Source organism: Ailuropoda melanoleuca, chromosome 14 (genome assembly GCF_002007445.2).
Source record: "Ailuropoda melanoleuca isolate Jingjing chromosome 14, ASM200744v2, whole genome shotgun sequence".
NCBI classification, from domain to species: domain Eukaryota; kingdom Metazoa; phylum Chordata; class Mammalia; order Carnivora; family Ursidae; genus Ailuropoda; species Ailuropoda melanoleuca.
In genome coordinates this window covers 31,358,773-31,378,764 of record NC_048231.1, presented here as the reverse complement: position 1 = coordinate 31,378,764, position 19,992 = coordinate 31,358,773, and the positions used below count along the sequence as shown (strand labels likewise).

The window sequence follows — 19,992 nt, the reverse complement described above, 5'->3', positions numbered from 1 at the left end:
AATTTAAAATCAGAAATGTGTAAATTTAAAAAGTGCAATATTTTTTCTTAATATACAAATTAAAGTGTACTACATTATTTCTGGCAAATATTATAATTTTATGAAATACTGCTTATTTCATTTGACATTGAAATATTTGTATGTATTTTACTCATGGTTGATACAATGAGACATTCCTGAAATGGAAGGAGTTTGCCTAAATTTTTTTCAAATGAATTCTCTGATGCTTGAAGAGAAATAGAATAATAACTAATCTATTTTACTTTACCTGAAAAAGAAATTTCCTTAGATAAGTCCATTTTGAACCTTAGCCATAAAGCTTCAAAAGTATATGTTTTTTGATGACAGTAGTTTTTTTTTTTTTTTTTTTTTTAAATTTTTTTTTTTTTAAAGTTTTTTTTTATTTATTCAACAGAGATAGAGACAGCCAGCGAGAGAGGGAACACAAGCAGGGGGAGNATTTTTTTAAATTTTTTTTTTTTTAAAGATTTTATTTATTTATTCAACAGAGATAGAGACAGCCAGTGAGAGAGGGAACACAAGCAGGGGGAGTGGGAGAGGAAGAAGCAGGCTCATAGCGGAAGAGCCTGACGTGGGGCGATCCTGGAACGCCGGGATCACGCCCTGAGCTGAAGGCAGACGCTTAACCACTCTGCCACCCAGGCGCCCCTGATGACAGTAGTTTTTTGATGGCAATGTTTATAATTATTTTTTTTAATTGTGGTAGAATATGTATACCTATTATACATATATACATTTTATAAACCTATAAAATTTACCATCCTGACCATTTTTAACTGTACGTTCAGTGATATCACGTGTTTGTATTGTATAACCATCACCACCATCTGTCTCCAGAACTCTTTCATCTTCCCCAACTCAAACTCCATACCCTTTAAACACTGGCTCCCCATACTCTTCCTCCTCCCAGCCCCTGACAACTATCATTCTACTTATGTCTCTATGATTTTGACTACTCTGAGTGCCTCATATAAAGGGAATCATAGAATATCTGTCTTTTTGTAACTGACTTATTTCACTTAGCATAATGTCTTCACGGTTTTTGAAGCGTATATCAGAATTTCCTTCCTTTTTAGTTTAAGGCTGAATAATACTGTATGTACATACCACACTTTGCTTATTCATCTGCTGAATAATATTCCATCATATGTATATACCACGTTTTGCCTATTCATCCATTTGTTTATGGACTTTTGGGTTGCTTCTACATTGTAACTACCGGAAATAATGCTACTGTGAACATTGGTGTACGTGTCTTAAAACGCTGCTTTCAGTTCTTTTGGGTGTGTAGCCAGAAGTGAAACTGCTATATCATATGATAAATCTGATTTTAATTTTTTTGAGGAACCTCCATGCTGTTTTTCACAGTGGCTATTTCCATAGCATACCGCTTTATATTCCCACCAAGTGTACACAAAAGTTCCAATTTCTCCATCCTTTCCAACACTTATTTTCTGTTTTATAGACAATTGCCATCCTAATAGTGAGGTGGTATCTCATTGTGGTTTTGATTTGCATTTCCTGGATGATTAGTGATGTGTTTTCATGTGCTTATCAGGCGATCCATATATCTTCTTTGGAGAAATGTCTATGTAAGATGTTTTCCCATTTTTTAATCAGTTTGTTTTTTTTGGTTGTTGAGTTGTAGGAATTCTCCATGTATTCTGGATATTAATCTCTTATCAGTGTATGATATGCAAATATTTTCTCCCATTCCATGAGGTTATAATTCACTTTCAAACACAAGGTTGACCAAAAGAAATTTGAAGGCCCTTTCTAGCTCCATCACTCTGGCTTCTCTGTCTTAATAAATATGTTCAATGGAACATAATTTTGCCTTTCTTTAATAAGCTGCTATTATAAACACTGTTGTTCTTTGTCATTGGAACAAGTGGGGTTTGTAGTTCCACGTGAAGGTCACCTACCTCTGTGTTAGATGGCCCCAGAACACACATATAAGCCTGGTTGGTGGCTTTCTGAACTCCCAGTCTGGTCTCACCTTTTTGGAGAGATCGTCAAGCAGCATGGGTCTACTGCTGCTTCTGCTTCTGACTTAACTGTTCACAGTTGCCTTTTGTTTTGTTTTTGTTGTTCTTAAAATGTATCCAAGGATAGAATTGAAGATTTACAAAGTAATCCTGGCTCTTTCACTAATATCTCTGAGACCTTGGGCAAGTTATTAACCTCCAAGCCTCATTGGTAAAAAGTTACTGGGAGAATTACATGGGTTAGTACATGTGAAGTTCTAGGAACAGAGTCTGGAACATAGTAAAACCTCAATAAATGTGAGTTGTTATGTTAGGTAAAATATGCTTGGGGAATGCAGTGGACATAAGTCTTACTATTCTAACTTAGGTTTTAGGAGGTTTTGTTTTGTTTTGTTTTGTTTTTGTTTTTTTAACCTTTGTCCTATTTCTAGCTCTGGAAGTGTGAGATTTGGCTGTAGTAGTGGTCATTCATCCCGCTTGGCCCCACTAGCCCTGGGCTATGTATGTTCTGGCATCTCATCTGGGTTGTACCCCTTTTCACTCTCAAGCATTCTGGTGTGATGGTACATTATATGGTCACCTTAGATTTGACAGGAGTGAGGGATTACCATAGTTCTGCATTTCTCTTTCATTATGAATTGTTTTTCATATTCACATGTGCCTCACATTCCTAGTCTTCTATAACCATAGCTAATAATCAGACTAAGGAGGAAAAACGTGTTTAAAACCCATAATCCAATTGCCTTTTTTCCCCTCTGTACACTAACGTTTAGTATAGAATTAACTCCCTTCCCCGTCCTCATTTTCCAAACTAATAAGTCATACAACTTCAATGAATTTTAGGTACTCTGTATCAACTTTATTTTATGGACGCTGAGACCCATGCATCTCAGTTTCAGAGATTCATAGAAGTTAAATGTGACTTGTCCCATGTAAGTGGTACATTAGTGATGGGAGTACTCCATCCCAGGTCACTTGATGCCCATTGTTCGCTCTACCGCATAAAGCAGTAAAAAGTGTTTTTATGGCAAAGGTCAAGGTTTGCCAAAGTGTGTCATGGAAGCACATTCCTTTAATGCTCTGTGGGGCAAAGGGGCTGAATACTTCCTCCTGGAGGTTCACAGTGCACCTTAGCACTCTTTACTTCACACCGAGTTTTTGTTTAATCCTGTGTTTTCCAAACTTTGGGAAAACTCTTTGGAAATGCCAATCTAGGGTTTTTTGGAAGGCAGAGATTTTTATTTCCTAAAAATATTCTCATGGGATTGTTAATTCTGTTGCTTTCAGTATCATTTTTCCCCTTCAGTTGGGTCTGCTGCCGTCACCCAAGCTTGTTTTAAGCAGGTTAGATCATTTGATTGAGATTGGTCATAATGACTATTAACAGAGGAAGCTCCCCCAGAATGATGATTCTAGGAAAAGGATTTATCAGTTTTCCAGGGCCATTTGCATCCTGTGGGCCCTTTCTTTTCCTTTCTTTTCCTGCCATATCCAAAAATTAGTTTTCATCCTGTTTTATATAGGAGACAAAGCTCGCCTAGAATGAAAACATCCCTAAGAGTTTTAACTGTGACTTACTCTCATTTCCAGCATCTAAAGGCTATGGGTTAGAATAAGAACTAAATAACATAATACTGCATTCCATATGGCATAGGGTTACTTAATAAATAAAATTGTTCCCTGAGAATTTTGAGAAATAGGGTTTTAGTACTATAATTGCACAGTCAGGATTACCCCCAGGATTTGAAACTGGGGGTACGAGGTGGACTTAAGAGTTATATCTGATTCTGAAAAATCTCTCCCATTAAGTCTTTCCAAGACGTCTGTTTATTTTAGTATTAGAGTTCCAGTAGGAAATATGAATGTTGCCCAAATCAGTTCATCTTGAAGGAGATTCCCATTGACTAGGAGCTACCAGGAAGAGACTCTGTCCCTAAGTCCCAAAGACATTTTATTTCAAGTCACCTCTCCAGGGTGAGACCCCAGATGTTCCTGTGGTGCTAATTACAGTGGCAGTTGGCCAGGCATCTTTATCTCAGCCTTTGACTTCCCTAGTGCTTGCTAGGTGGTCTTGTGTCTCCAGTGGGGCTGATGGTATTTTGTAACTTTTGTATGTTTGCTTTAGAATGTCTCATTATGCTCACTATAAAATTGAGCTTTTTAAAAAAAGAAGAAAGGAAAAAGAAAAAAAGGCATTTTTGACATCTTTTAAATTTCAGACAGACCAGGTAACAGTGTTTTGTGTCCCTACGAATCTTGCAGAATTCTCAGATGAAAATAATTCTCCTATGTGTATGTGCACACTTTGTTACAATGTGACAAAATTAGAGTAGGAACTCTGTCCACTACTGTGGACCCTGGTTTTTCTGCATTTGGAAACATGGCACCAATCTTGTTTTGTTTCAGCAGTATACTTTGTGCCATGTTAGTGAGTTTGCTCTGCAGTCTTTAAAAATTAAAAAGCAAACAGGGGCACCTGGTTGGCTTAGTTGGTTAAGTGTTCTACTCTTGATTTGGCTCAGGTTATGATATCAGGGTCATGAGATCAAGCCCCATGTCGGGCTCCATGCTCAGCAGGGAGTCTGTTGGAGATTCTCTCTCCTTCCCCCTGCTCATGTGCACACACACACTCTCTCTCTCTTTCATACATACATACATACATACATAAATAAATGCATGCAAACAACATGAATGAAGCAGTCGGGCTCCATGCTCAGCAGGGAGTCTGTTGGAGATTCTGTCTCTCCTTCCCCCTGCTCATGTGCACACACACACTCTCTCTCTTTCATAAATAAATAAATAAATGCAAACAAAATGAATGAAGCAATATGTAACTTTAAGAATGAGCAGAGAAGGAAGTGAGAAGAGACCTACTGTAGGAGGGACACTTTACCATCCATTATTTCCAGACTCAAACCTCATCTTTTTTATATTTTTTTCCCTCTCATTTTGGTAAAGGCTTTTATTTTGCATAATATTTTTTTTTTAAAGATTTTATTTATTTATTCGACAGAGATAGAGACAGTCAGCGAGAGAGGGAACACAAGCAGGGGGAGTGGGAGAGGAAGAAGCAGGCTCATAGTGGAAGAGCCTGATGTGGGGCTCGATCCCATAACGCTGGGATCACGCCCTGAGCTGAAGGCAGACGCTTAACCGCTGTGCCACCCAGGCGCCCCTGCATAATATTTTTATTCTGCATTCTTCTTAATATATTTAAAATTTGAAAAAGAATTCTCTGTGCTGTTTTTGTGTTTTAACTAAAATCTTCAGTGGGAAAAGGATTTGACCTATAAATGAGGCCACAAACTTGGCTTCCAGGACCCTAGTTTTTTCTAAAGAACCTCTAAAAGTACCTGATAGAACCTTAAAGCTTTTAAGGAGCTCAGTTTGAAAACTAAGATTTATTAGACTTACTGTTTCTTAAGTTTGAACTGAAATTAACACAGGCAGATTTAATTTCCATTTTATAAGAATTGACAACATTTAATGTCAACTATACGTCAATGATAAATTTTTTAAACTGGGGCACCTGGGTGGGCTCAGTCGTTAAGCGTCTGCCTTCGGCTCAGGCCATGATCCCCGGGTCCTGGGATCGAGCCCTGCATCGGGCTCCTCCGCTGGGAGCCTATTTCTTCCTCTCCCACTCGCCTTGCTTGTGTTCCCTCTCTCGCTGGCTGTCTCTCTCTCTGTCAAATAAATAAAATCTTGAAAAAAAAATTTTTTAATTGACCGTGTTCAAAATTAACTATCCAAAAAAGCAGCCTTTTCTACATTTCTAATATTTAAGAATAGAAAACTGAATTTACTTATGTTAAGCATCAAACTTTAAAAAAACTGACTTTGCTGGAAGAAGTAATTTTCTTGACCATTTAATGTTTACAAAAAAGTCAGTATATTAAACTCTTTGGGTTCCTTGCTGCCTAGTTCTTACAGAATGCTCTGTCAAATCCCTGTCTACCCATAGCCTTTCTGACTTCAGTAGCAGGCACCCAGAATAAAAAGTCTAACATGCTGTGTTTTCCTTGGTAGGTAGGTGAATTCAGCTAAGAAATTTGCTTGTGTGAGTGTATGATTTGATTGAAGCTACTACCACTTTGTGTCATATCCAGTTTATAAAAGGTTTCCCAGTCTTGACCACTATCAGTAGATCGTCCTGTGCTTAAATTCTCATGTATATAGTGGAAAAAGATTGAAGGAAGGACAGATGTTAACAGTGATTTTCTTAAACTTGAATTCCTAAGGTTATGCTGTGTCAGCAACAGAGATGAAAATAAATTCCAAAAATCTTGACACAGTTCTGTTTTCTAGCAGATTTTTTTGTGATATTGCGTGTGTGTGTTTAACTACTATTTCTTAAAACGCTTCATCCTTCATTAGGAGGCTAGATTGCCTCCTGGTTGGTTTTGTAACAATTCCGGTAATGGATTTTTAAATTGTGTTCTCTCTTAAACCATGATCCCTTTTAGTCACATAGATTTTATATATCCAGATGCTATGCAGATACAGTATTCCTATTAACCCTGTTCTCTAATCTTAGAGTGTCTTCTCTTTGTGCATATGGCTTCTGCTGGCAGCTCTGAAAGTTAAGGTTCCATGGTGGGGATTTTTTCTATAATTGTTAAAATTATCTCTTACTGGTACTGTCCTGTCCATGTTAAGTCATAATATCAGGTAATAGAAAGCAGTATTTTTATTTCAGGACTTTATGAGGAGCACCACCTCTAATACCAGCCTCTTCAATGTTTATAAATTGCTTAGATGTTAGATTATAATGACTGATGGTTGCCTCTAAAGTATAAGAAAAAAAATTGAAAAATTTTTTAGTCTCTAAATACTTTTCCCTGTAATTTGAAATACTCTTTCCATAATTATATATTTAAATTAGTCTGATTTGTTACTTTTCACTGCCTTAGAAAGTATATAATTGGTACATTTTATGGCTCAGAATTGCAGCTACCACTGATTCATAATTCAAGTTTAACTATTTGTTTACATTTTCTGAAATTTTTACATGTGAATTTGACAGCATGTCATTTGCAAATAGAAGCAGTTTTCACTAGCTTCCTTTTTTTTTACTGTGCAATTTGAGATACTTTTGAAAAAATGAATAAAATTATTTTTGTTTCATATCAAGAAATGGATGAAAAGAGGCTGCTGGATCCAGGGTTGAAAGTTCGTAAAGGCCTCTGGGATTACACTCTGAAGAACCAGCAGATGGAATGCCTGAGTGATTGAAGAAAATGGGTGCTAATGCATCTAACTATCCTCATTCATGTTCCCCGAGGGTAGGGGGGAATTCTCAAGCCCAACAGACTTTCATAGGTAACTATTTCAGTTTTTCTGATTTCCTTTTCTTTTGCGGATATAAATAGAATTGTGTTTTCAGTGGTCTTTTTGGATGAAAAGAGAATTGAACTTGGAAAAGGTTATTATAGATTATAGATAATAATTCTGCAACATCCAGGTTTTTTCCTAACAAATGTAAATCTGTCTTGTATGATTTTTATCCTGACCAAGCTGCTGTAACACCGTTGATCTTTTCTTTGGTGTCTTAACCATAATTGTCAGTTGCCCTCAGAAACCTGGCAATCTCCATGGGCGTAAAAATAGTAAAATACAAACTTCCTGCGTCCTGGTCCATTTATTTTCCCCAGTGCAAGGCAGCCTTGGTGTAGTGAAGAAGAAGAAGAAGAAAATTTTTTTTCACTATTATATACATATAGTATTCTTAAATTATAAATCTCTTAACTCTCATTTCCTAAAAGTCCTTTATTAAAATCTGTGATATCTGGTTTTTGATAACCAGAGAACCAAAAGCATTTTGTCAAGTAAGGAATAATCTGCTCTGTTAGTCTCTATTCCTTATTTAATATGGAAGTAAATTATTTGAACTTTTTAATAACTTCCTTTATAGAAACAAAAGTCAGTTTTATTCGAATGGTTCAGGAATGTCTGTTTGTAAAAATTTTTAGCATGAAATACGTGTTAAAGTGAACATTGAAAATGAACATTAAGAACAAAGAAACAAATTTTCATTTGTTTGATTTCCTTCTTAGGGACATCATCCTATTCTCAGCAAGGCTATGGTTGTGAATCAAAATTATATAGCCTTGACCATGGCCATGAGAAACCACAAGACAAAAAAAAGAGAACCTCTGGCCTTGCCACCCTCAAAAAGAAGTTTATTAAGCGTCGAAAATCTAATAGGTCTGCCGATCATGCCAAGCAGATGCGAGAACTCCTCTCTGGGTGGGATGTTAGAGATGTTAATGCTTTAGTGGAGGAATATGAGGGAACTTCAGCCTTAAAGGAGCTTTCTCTACAAGCCAGTTTGGCTAGACCAGAAGCTCGGACATTGCAGAAAGATATGGCCGATCTTTATGAGTACAAGTATTGTACCGACGTAGACTTAATATTTCAAGAAACTTGTTTTCCTGTTCATCGTGCCATTTTGGCGGCGAGATGTCCGTTTTTTAAAACACTGCTTGCTTCCTCACCGGAGTATGGGGCAGAGATCATTATGGACATCAATACAGCTGGTATAGACATGCCCATGTTTTCTGCTTTGCTACACTACCTTTATACAGGAGAGTTTGGAATGGAGGACTCAAGGTTTCAAAATGTTGATATCCTCGTTCAGCTTAGTGAAGAATTTGGAACACCGAATTCCCTTGATGTAGATATGCGTGGACTTTTTGATTACATGTGTTATTATGATGTTGTCCTTAGTTTTTCTTCAGACTCTGAACTGGTTGAAGCTTTTGGTGGAAATCAGAACTGTTTAGATGAAGAGCTCAAAGCTCACAAGGCTATTATTTCAGCACGGTCCCCATTTTTTCGGAATTTATTACAAAGGAGGATACGGACTGGTGAAGAAATCACAGACCGAACTTTGAGGACTCCCACAAGAATTATATTAGATGAGTCCATTATACCAAAAAAATATGCTAAAGTTATATTACACTGTATGTATACTGATGTGGTGGACCTCTCCGTTTTGCACTGTAACCCCTCGGTGGGGAGTCTCAGTGAAGTTCAGGCTCTCGTCGCAGGGAAGCCAAACATGACCAGGGCAGAAGAAGCCATGGAACTTTACCACATAGCACTGTTCTTGGAATTTAACATGCTTGCACAAGGTATGAAATTCTGGTTTTTAATTTTGATTTCTAGAATTACATCTTTGTCTTCCAGATTGAAAACACAGCCAATATGTTCCATGATTTCACTGTTTGGGATGTGTCTGGGTCAGTTATTTTGAATCTATAGTTAAGGAATCTGAGAAAGAATTGAGGGTCAGTATTAGTGTGGGTGTTCATTTAGTACTAAAACCAAGCATTCAAAACTAGTGACTAAGAGCAATAGATGAGAGGTGAGGCTCTTAATTCCCTAATGTAAGACGATAGGTGTGGGAATATATAACTACCATCTGTACCCTGTCGCCACCCAAGCTTTGAACTCCCCTTGTTTCCCAGATTTCATGGTTATTCTTGATCTAGGACTCCTGGGATAACTTAGAGTCTCATTTTTATACTCAGTAACTTATTGATGTTTGAATGTTTAGAGAAAGAATGAAAATTCATTCCAGAAATGAAAATAGTCACATTTGGATACAAGTTTATTTGAATCAAAGAATTAGGCAGAGTTTCTGACTTAAATTTTTAAATATTCTGTATCTTTTCAAAGTCAACTTGTACATCCAGCAACAGCCTACAGTGTATAAGACACAGAGCTAGACTCGTGAGCCTTCTTCATTTAAACTAAAACTTTTAGGTCAGGAAAGCACATTTTTTGGGTTATAGGCAAATGAATACATGAAGGTAACATTAAAAGAATTACGTATCTATTGGTAAACATTAGAATCTTAACATTTCAGAGCTGGAAAGAGACTTTCCACATGGAACAAAAGGAATTTGGGGTCTCAAAAGAATGTATTCTTTGCTTTTGGTGGCCATATGTTAAAAGAACATAAGCTATATGACATGAAATTACCTGAGAAATTTAGCTAATGAGTATTTGCTAAAAGAATATTAGAAGTTGCCAATTAGAAGAAAATGTTAATGGCTGGGGCAAAAGACAGGAATTTAGTGAACAAAGGAATAATGAAAGCTACATACCTTTTTCTAATTTGAAAATAAAAATGTGTGTTGTATGGCTCAGTCAACAAAGTAATAGGACTTTGAGAAATAAAAGCCCCAGCTAAATAACAATAAGAAATTAATTACACAAGAGGAATTATACAGAAGAAGGCACTGATAAACCTGAATGAAAAAAGTTGAGATTTCTGTTACTTAAAGGATCTTTTAAAATCTTATTTTACCATTATCTTTTTAGTGATAGTACTAATTTAGTTGTTACCACAATTGAAATGTTGTTAAATTATTTTTATCAAGCAATCATTACATTAATAATAGTAGGCTATTTTGATATCAGACTATAGGATAATATTATCAAAAGTAACCTAGCAGCTTGACCTACCACTATTTTATTCTGAAAGAAATTGTTAGAAAATGCCTTTACAGAAAAATCTGAAGGTTGCAACATTCCCCAAAAGGTGTAATAACCTCTGTTTTCTCAAATTGGTTTCGTTTTTTGACATGTTTAAATAATAAGACACCAACGTGTACTGTATCCACTTTGCTGGGGTTTTTTTAAAGATTTTATTTATTTGAGAGGGAGACTATGAGTTGGGTGAGGGACGGGGAGGAGCAGACTCCCCACTGAGCCAGGAGCCTGATGTGGGGCTCAGTCCTGGGGCTCTGGGATCATGACCCCAGTTGAAGACAGATGCTTAACCGACTTCCAAGGCGCCCCACTTTGCTGTTTTTAAAAAATGGGAAAGCATCCCCTAATAGAGTTGTTTGGGGGTTTGTTGTTTTAAGTTTTGAATGAAAACTAAAATTGTGAGTCAGCTCTTGGCTCTTAGGTATATTTGATCTAGAGTTCTTTTACGTTAAGTGAGTTTAAATATTTTATCACGGCTAGAAATTTTATTTTTTTAATACTTCAAAGATATAAAATAACATTCCTTGTAATTTCTTGGTTACTATAATATATACAGTGTGATATATATTCCCTTAAACCTGGGTGTACTTGGCTCTCTGTTTCCTTTCATTATTCAAAATACAGAATTTAGGTTTTTTGGTGTTTTGATTTTACACTCCATGTAGGCCTTATTTTTCCCCCGTGTCTGTGATACTGTTCATATTAGCAATTATAACAGACCATACCTTCAGCATAATTTTTACCCTATTTCTGTGGGAAGGAGAATATTTGGCCACTTGGAGAGGAATTTTATACCGTAAAGTTTAAGAGCTCAGGCTCTGGAACCAGACAAACTGGATTTGAATCCTTCACTACCATGTTTTAATGTGCTTGACCTCAGAGCAAGTCACCTTTCTAAGCTTCTGTTTTCTCATTTATAAAATAAGAATAGTAACCCTGCAAAGTAGGATTATGAGGATTAAAGGAAATAATACATGTTAAGTGATCAGACTGGCACCTGCTACGTAGTTAGCATTCAATAAATATTAGCTGTTAAATGATAATCATCAGAACATATTTCACTCACTACCACGTTCTTTTCTAAAACTAACTTTTAATAAAATCTTTAAAAAAAAAAAGAAAGAAAGGGGACACTTGGGTGGCTCAGTTGGTTAATTGTCTGCCTTCAGCCCAGGTCATGATCCCAAGGGTCCTGGGATTGAGTTTCGCATCAGTCTCCTTGCTCAGCAGGGACCCTGCTTCTCCCTCTGCCTGCTGCTCCGCCTGCTTGTGTGCTCTCTCTCTGACAAATAAATGAAATCTTTAAAAAAATAAAAATAACTTTTTACATCCAAAAAAATAATTTATAACTCTATTGATTATACCTAATACTAAGCATATTTTGCAGATTTTTACTAGGTTATTACCAGTTTTAAAATTTTCTTATAATTTTATTACTAGTGAGATGGTGCATGCCACTTATGAAACTATCGTAAATATCTGGCTATTTGTCATTCTTCAATTGGTTTTTCTCAGCGGGAGTTCTACAAGCATATTAAGCCTGTAATACTCTGAAGCATCTATTGTGTGTAATGAATTAGCCTCTCTGATGCGTCCAGCATGGTAATAGTTATGTACCATTTTGGAGAGAATTAAGAAAATAGTCACCAGAACCATCTGTGTTCTATGATTCCGATGAGGGCTTAACTTCCAGTTAAGCAACGCTGTGAGACTAGCCTGTTGGGCAGCTTGAGGGTAGGACCTTATTGTTCGCATCTTTGTGTCCCCCATGCCTGGGACATAGTGGGTATTCAGTAAATGATTCTGAATTAATGACTGTTGCTTTTTATTCCTAATTAGATTTAACTTCAAAAGTTAAAGCGTGGTTTTAAAAAGAAACAAATTCTGTCAAGGGAGGCTAGGACCTTGAGACTAAATATGTCCTTAAAGATAGAGAGGTGATTTAAGAGTTTCAAGAGCATTGTAAGAAGAGGTGGTATAGGCAGACAGCCAGAGTGGTTTGGATAAAAGGGCAGATTCCTGGCCTACACTGGGAATGCATTTTGTTCAGACAAGTAGGCAGTCACTATTAGGGAGGTCCGTTAATAGGTAATGGGGCCTCAACTTACTGGCCTGGCATTTTAGAATAAGCTTTAATTTCACTTGATTTCCTACATAGCAGATTAAACATAAGTTTATTTCTGGCTCCTCCAAAGCCCTAATGATATAGTAAAGGAATAAAACAAATATAAACCCTCAAGGACAAAGATACCCAGGAAGAAAACAACAGTGGAGAAAGGATACTGAAATTTTTGGATGCTGGAAAGCAGATAAGGACTAATCACTGACTTAACATAGAGGGAGAGGTCCGTAACTCTAGAACCTATAAAGGGGTCTACTGAGGATAAGAGAGGCAATTCACAGAGGGTACTTAGTACTCTAGGAAGAAGGGATAAGTATTTAAGTATGAATACTGAATGGATCAACTTTTTCCCCCCACCGTGGAATTCACCTTTATAGGTGGTGTCAGAAAGGAACGGAGTTTTGTTTTACTCCATATGGTGAGCTGGTTGTCTGAGTACCCTCTATTAAACAATCCATATTCTCCTCTGATTTGTGCTATCTTTTTTTAAGTTCCCAAGTATATTTGGGTCAGTACTTTTTCCATTTTGTTTCAATGGTCCATCTGTCTCTTTGCATCAGTATCACTTACGCCACTTGACAAATCCTAACCTGCCCCTTCAGTTCCCTTCTCTAACCCCACCCCCAACCAAACACAAGAAACTTTGAAATTTATTTTCTAAAGAAATCGAACTAAAGAGATTTCAAATCTGGAAATAGCTATGAAAAGGGAGGGTGGGGGTGTAGGGTAAAGCACAAGGTTGAGATCTGAATTTATGTCAAAGCCTACAAAGTAAATGGCAAAATCACTCCCATTCTCCTACTCTAGTCCAAGCCAGGTAGATTCAAGATAAAAAATTGGAGCTCTAGAAATGGTGAACAGCCCAAGATTGTATAGACTGATGGAGACTGATGTTGTGGAGTTCATGATGAAGTTATGCTCAGGAGTTAACATGGTGAAAAAACCAGTTTGCCCTCCAGTTTTTCTACAGAGAAGACTATAGTCAGCAGTCCTCCTTTTGCAACAGAGCTCCCACACAGCAGTTTAGTGGTTCATTCACAAATACAAAAACCTGTCTAAGGCTCGCTGGACATTTGGAGAAAGCTTCCAAATTGAGACAGAGGTCAGAACAAAACAAAGTATTAGCTGTAACCATGAAGAAAGCAGAAGAAGACCTCAACAGAAGCAAAATACCCTTATGTAAGAGAGCACTCTGTTGAATCAATGAGACATAAATAGGGTACTGTAAAAGTAAAGACAGGAACTCTTGGAGCTTAGGTAGAAGAAATGAAAAATATAATAGAAGGATTGACGGGTGAAATTGAAGAAATCTTTAAAGTAAAATAACAAAGAGATGGACAACAGTGGAGACAGGTAAGAAAACTATAGTATTGGTCCAGAAGGTGTAACAACTTAACAAGTGGTGGTTTTAGAAACATACCAGAGAAAATGGAAGAGAAGCCAGTATCTGAGGAGTAATATAAGAAGTACTGCTAAAGCTAAAGGAATTTCGGTATTAAAAAGTCCTATGGCGGGGTGCCTGGGTGGCTCGGTTGTTTAAGTGTCTGACTCTTGATCTCAGCTTGGGTCTTGATTTTCGGGTTGTGAGTTCAAGCTTTGGGTTGGGCTCCAAGCTAGGCATGGAGCATACTTTAAAAAAAAAAAATGTTTTATCCCTTTCTCTAGGGAACTCTAGGGAAAAAGAGAAGAGTCTAAAATGTTGCAGAGAGGAAAACATTTGGTCCCATACAAAGAAACAGGGCTCTGAATAGCATTGAGCTTTTCGGTAGCAGCAGCTGAACGCTGTAATACAGTGGCACAGTGCCTTTGAAAAGCTGATGGAAAATTATTTTCAACACAAAATTCTATATTTGGCCAAAATGTCAATCAAGCATAAGGCTAGATAAGCCTTTTTTTTCAGTCTTGCCTCAAAGAACTGATCTCCTCTGCACCCCTTCTGTGGAAGTTACTAAAGGATGTGTTCCGCTAAATGATGAAGTGAACCAAGAACGAAGAAGTGTGGGGTCCAGGAAATGGCGTCAAACGTAGGAAATAAGAAAGGGAAATCTTAAGTACTGGCTATGTAGTAGGTCTAGCAGGCATCACGTCTAGACTGGGCCAGGAGGGTGAAAGGCTCCAGGAACATTAAATGACAAGGGACATTGAAAGAGATTTCATGGGTCTTTTGGTGCTTTTATGAAGAATTAACAGATTTATAGAAAATGAAGGAAGTGGAAAGAAAAAATAATAGCTCAAGGAAAATTTAAAATTAGGTATGGAAGAAAATATAATTCTGGTAGACCACTTGGCTTGCAGTAAGCAGTATTTAAATATGAACACTGAATATGGATTTAATAAAAAGTATAATACAGAGAGGTAAATACCAGAAAAAACAACTAAAGAATTGAGAAGAGTTGCCTCTGGGGAGCAGGACTGGGAATAGGAAAGACATAGGGCAGGGGGTTTTGTCTTTAGAATAAGCTTTTTATTACTAGTAGCCACAAGACTTTGTAGATCATGAGCATATACTGCTTTGATTACAAAATTAATTTTTTTAGTACAATAAAGCTATGACATCAGTGCTCAGAAGAACCAGAGAGACCTAGATAGGATAGGCATTAATCCTAAAGAATTGGGGATTTATCATATCTGTCAATAATGTTAACTAATAAGATCATGCTTATCATTTTAGGTTACAAAGGGTTTTTACTTTCTCTCATTTGGTCTCCCTGACGACCTGTGAGTATGGTGGGGCTCAGAGATGAATAACTAGCTTTCTCTTGAGATTGTGAATGATAAGGTTGTGGCTTATACCAGCTCTTCTGACCCCAAGCCCAGAAATGTGGGCATGGTGAGAAAGGGGAGCAGTATGAGAACCACTTTCCAGGGATGAAGGTGGGAGGCCACTGTGGCCTAGTTGTAAGAACAAAATAGCAGGGGCGCCTGGGTGGCACAGCGGTTAAGCATCTGCCTTCAGCTCAGGGCGTGATCCCGGCGTTCTGGGATCCTCAGCCATAAGCCTGATTTGTGCTGAACCACTTGGGCAGGAATAAGGGAAATGTGGGCCCAGCTAAAACATTTAAAAACTGTGGGGACAGGGGCCCGGGTAGGTCACCACTCAGACTTTGCTTCAGAGCACTTAGCCAGAGAATAGAGGGCTTTATACTGAGTAGGCCATTCTTTCCTGAATTGATGAGTGTTCCCATATCAGTTATTTGACTCTTTTGGCTGCCAGCATTATGACCTTCTTCCTCGTTTTGAGAAATTCCTCACTGTACAGGTCTTGATGGAGGGCAGAACCCAAACCCCAGTGTTAAAACCTAAAAGGTCAAATACTTGCTTTCTCAACCTTCTCTGGTTAATGTTAAAGCACATGACTTGGGCTTTTTGAATTGGGAGCTGATAGCACAGAAAAACAAGGACTATAGAGAATTCTTTGTATTAGCAGGTGGGAGCAGCAACATCTAGTGGAAAAGGAGAGAAGTCAGTGGCATTGATGCCACTGATGGCGTCCACTGTCTATACACAGCAGGAGCTGTGGTAGCCAGGGGCCTAGGGCAGCCTGGGGTACCCAGTAGGCTCTTTCCCTGATGTAGTCCTCACTCTACAGTCTTCCTCTGCTCTTGTTTGTTTTCTGAGTCTGGTCTTCAACTTTCTCAGCAACTGTGGGCTAACAATATCCTTTCAGATAAACCCCTTTTCTGTTTAAGCCAACTAGAGTTGTTTTCTGTGGTTACAGCTTGGAAACCTGGGTGATAAGTTCCTATAGTAAAAAGACCGGTGTATAAAATTCCAAAATAGATGGCTGAATTAGAAGAGCCTCAAAAGAAAGATCAGGTGTTTGAGCACTGACATTCACGATGATTTTAGCGTATACTACACTGTGTAAACACCTCTGAAAATGTGAGTACCATGGTGAGAATATATATTGATTTCCAATTTTTTGAGTAAAAATCCACTCTTTAGGAGAACTGTAGGTTTTCTTATGAATTTTAACAACCGTGGGCCTACCATAAGAACTTAAGTTTCCTTGTTATAAATACTGTTGACCTCAGAACAAAATAGCTCAGAATTAGCACCAATATCTACATGTATATTCCAGTTCAGGGCATTTTAAGGTAGTACACTTTAAACCATAGATTTTATTTTTTCATCTTAATCAAAAATGTATTTTTCAATCTTTGGAATATGAGAATTATTTATAACATTAGTTCCAAACTGGACTCTGCAATGCATTGCCCATATTTTTAGTCATAATGCGTGTGATTAGTTTTATTGAATTAAAAATCTAACAGAAACAACAGAAAGCAATGACCTAATTTTTCCCTTAGCAACTTGGGTCAGATTTCAAGAGTGTGTGACTTGAAACAAATGCAAAGTGGCAGAGACTATCCCAACTCACTAAGCCCTTCCTCCCTTTTCCCATCCTCTCCATTGTCTCTGTGTTGACACTCTTCTTCTGTCTCAGTGCAGTTGAACCGGCAGTTCATTATGCTTCAGTCTGTAATTGTTTCCTCTTTAGCAAATTAGTCTGAATATACTTTCTAGAGAATAGTGGAGCTAAGTTAAAGACCATTATCAACAGATCAGAGTAGTAAATGTAGATTTCAGTTAACTGTACAACATAGATGAAGAATTAATCTCAATTTCAGGAATGGCAGTTCAGATGACTCTCAAGTTACACATCTCTAATCATAATGACACTTGGCACTTAAATTCTTTACTCAGAATTATGAGTAGAGCTCTAAAGTGTAATATTTTATTGCATTTTTTATGTTAGAACTGAAACCGTTTTTTGTATAGACTACAAACTCTTCATCTCTGACCTTCTGCTCACACTTTTCTTTGGTCTTAGAATATCTTTGGCTTTGACCACTAAATGTCCAAGTTCTATCACACTTTTTAAGACCAAATTCACATGCTACTTCCTTTCTTTTGTCATAGGCATTCCAAATTAAAAGTATTTTCTACTTCCTGCAAAGTTCTAAAACACTTCTTTTACTTTTTTTTTAGGTTCTTACATCTAACTTATTTGGGAATTAACTACCTATGTACCTGTCTCATTTCCTCTATCAACTAGTGTACTATATACTCCCTAAAGACAAGGTCAATATCTTCATCATCCTGAATCTCCCAAAGAAACCTAGCATAGTGCTTTGCTCTTAGTAGACTCTCAGCCACATTTTTTAAAAAAAATTTATTTAAATTCAATTTAGTTAACATATACTGTATTGCTAGTTTCAGGGGTAGAATTCAGTGAGTTACACATTTTGAGTTACCTTTAATGCTTTTTTCTTTCTAAAAGGGTGCGTGTGTAATAAACATTTAACTATAGAAGTTGCAAATAAAATTAAGATGCTCAATCTCAATCTAGGAGATAAATATGAAATATTGTTTTTAAGAGTAAATTTAGAGATGGTCTAAATGGTGTATAATTCTGTGCCATTAAACTCAGTTTTAAGGTAAATTTCAAATAAAGTCTCATCAATTCTTTTGAGCATGTAATAGGATATCAGTTGAATTTAACATATTCTTGGAAGCCAGTCAAGGCTGTTAATCTTTTGAAGCCAAAAAGTTTAATCTGAGGACAAATAGAAGCCTTTCTCAACAATGAGCAAAATCTTTTCTCTGTCATACTAAAATCCCAAGAATGCCACAGTTGAGGGAAATGATGAAACAGGAAGAGTTGCTTGTTTTGGTTTGGTTTGGTTTTCTTCCCCAGCACAAATTATGTGTTTATTATAATCAAGATCTGAGAGATTTAATTAGAACTTTGCAGACATTAATATAATCAGACAAAAGATGAAATGTTATAGTCCGGTCATTATGGTCATGAACACAAAACTTTGAACAACATAGGGACAAGAAAGAGCTGAGCATTTATTATTTGTTTTTTTTTGTTTTTTTTTTATTTATTTATTCGACAGAGATAGAGACAGCCAGCGAGAGAGGGAACACAAGCAGGGGGAGTGGGAGAGGAAGAAGCAGGCTCATAGCGGAGGAGCCTGATGTGGGGCTCGATCCCACAACGCCAGGATCACGCCCTGAGCCAAAGGCAGACGCTCAACCGCTGTGCCACCCAGGCGCCCCTGAGCATTTATTATTTGAAGAGTATACTGAACTCTGAACACCATGAGGGTAGCGGAAAGCATCTGCAGTGATGTTGCCCAGTGCAATGTATTCTGAAGTAGAAATTTGATTTCAGGTTAGCATTTTTTGAACACCATTGCTATGCAAAATGCAATACCAGGGAGAAGAGAATTAAAAGGAACCATGTTTGAATGTCGCTACATACCTAGCTTCATGATGGGCACCCCACATATGTCTTTTCATTTCATCTTCAGAACAACCCTGTGGAGCTTGGAGATTTGCTCAGGTTCATAGATAAATAATGGTACCCAAATGGTCTTTTATAAATATGAAGTCTGGGGTCAGATCTGTGCTCCAATCCTGCCTCTGCCACACACTCACCATATAAATTCTTCCTGGGTTCCTCAAATGAGCTTGTTCCTTTCTCGTCACAGAAGTGTGGGCACCAAGCACTATGCGTGGCTTGCATTTGCGAGGGCCTTGACAAATGTTTTTAAAACTGAATTACAGGGGCGCCTGGGTGACTCAGTTGGTTAAGCATCTGCCTTTGACTCAGGTCATGATCCTGGGGTCCTGGGATGAGACGACTCAGGCAGCCTCTTCAGCAGGAAGTCTGGTCCTCTCCCTCTTTCTCTTTCTGTCTCTCTCGCTTGCTCTCTTGCTCAAATAAATAAAATCTTTTTTAAAAACTGAATTACCTTAACTCTTCGGTAGACAATTTCTAAAGATATGAATTGAGTTATTTTCCTTACACATCATTTGACAGCGGGGTTCCAAGTTTCCAAAGTCTAAAAAAATTACCAGATTCAGACTTTTTTCAACGATGATACATAGGATTACAATTGCAGAGAACATTGAACATTGGATGGCAAAACAAGACCATAAAAAATGGTCCATAGAAGTTTCCCATGGTGGAGCTGTTTGATGTAAACTCCCACTCCACTTTGATTCGATTATAGCCCCTTTTTCTAAGAGAAGTGGCCTAATTGTTGCCTTTTCCTAAAGCCCCAACAATTTGTTTTTCTGACTCTGCCATAGTTAAATTTTGACTACTCTTACAACTTCTATTGCCAGGGAGTACAAACTAATGCAATCCAAGCTGCAGGTTATTTGGGGGAAGACATTAGTGATTGAGGAAGGACAATGATAGAGGAAAGAACTTCAGCATTGTACAAATACAATATTGAGATACAGAATTGAAGTTTCTGCGTTAAAACCAAATATTACACTTATTTCCTAAAATGTCTAGAGTAGAAGGGACTTTGACCAGATACAGGTGTTTGTCTCCTT

The 19,992-nt window shown here is 37.4% G+C and overlaps 1 protein-coding gene across 2 annotated transcripts in view; it reads left to right on the top strand.

Annotated features, from left to right (window-relative positions):
- The first annotated feature begins 7,143 nt into the window (after positions 1-7,143).
- Positions 7,144-19,992, top strand: part of BTBD7 (BTB domain containing 7) — a 51,267-nt gene continuing 38,418 nt past the window's right edge. For both annotated transcript variants that reach the window (XM_034642034.1, XM_034642035.1), the window contains exons 1-2: positions 7,144-7,331; positions 8,066-9,145. In XM_034642034.1, coding sequence (XP_034497925.1) covers positions 7,250-7,331; positions 8,066-9,145 — 1,162 coding nt within the window. In that variant the 5' untranslated portion in view covers positions 7,144-7,249. The remainder of the gene's footprint in view (positions 7,332-8,065; positions 9,146-19,992) is intronic.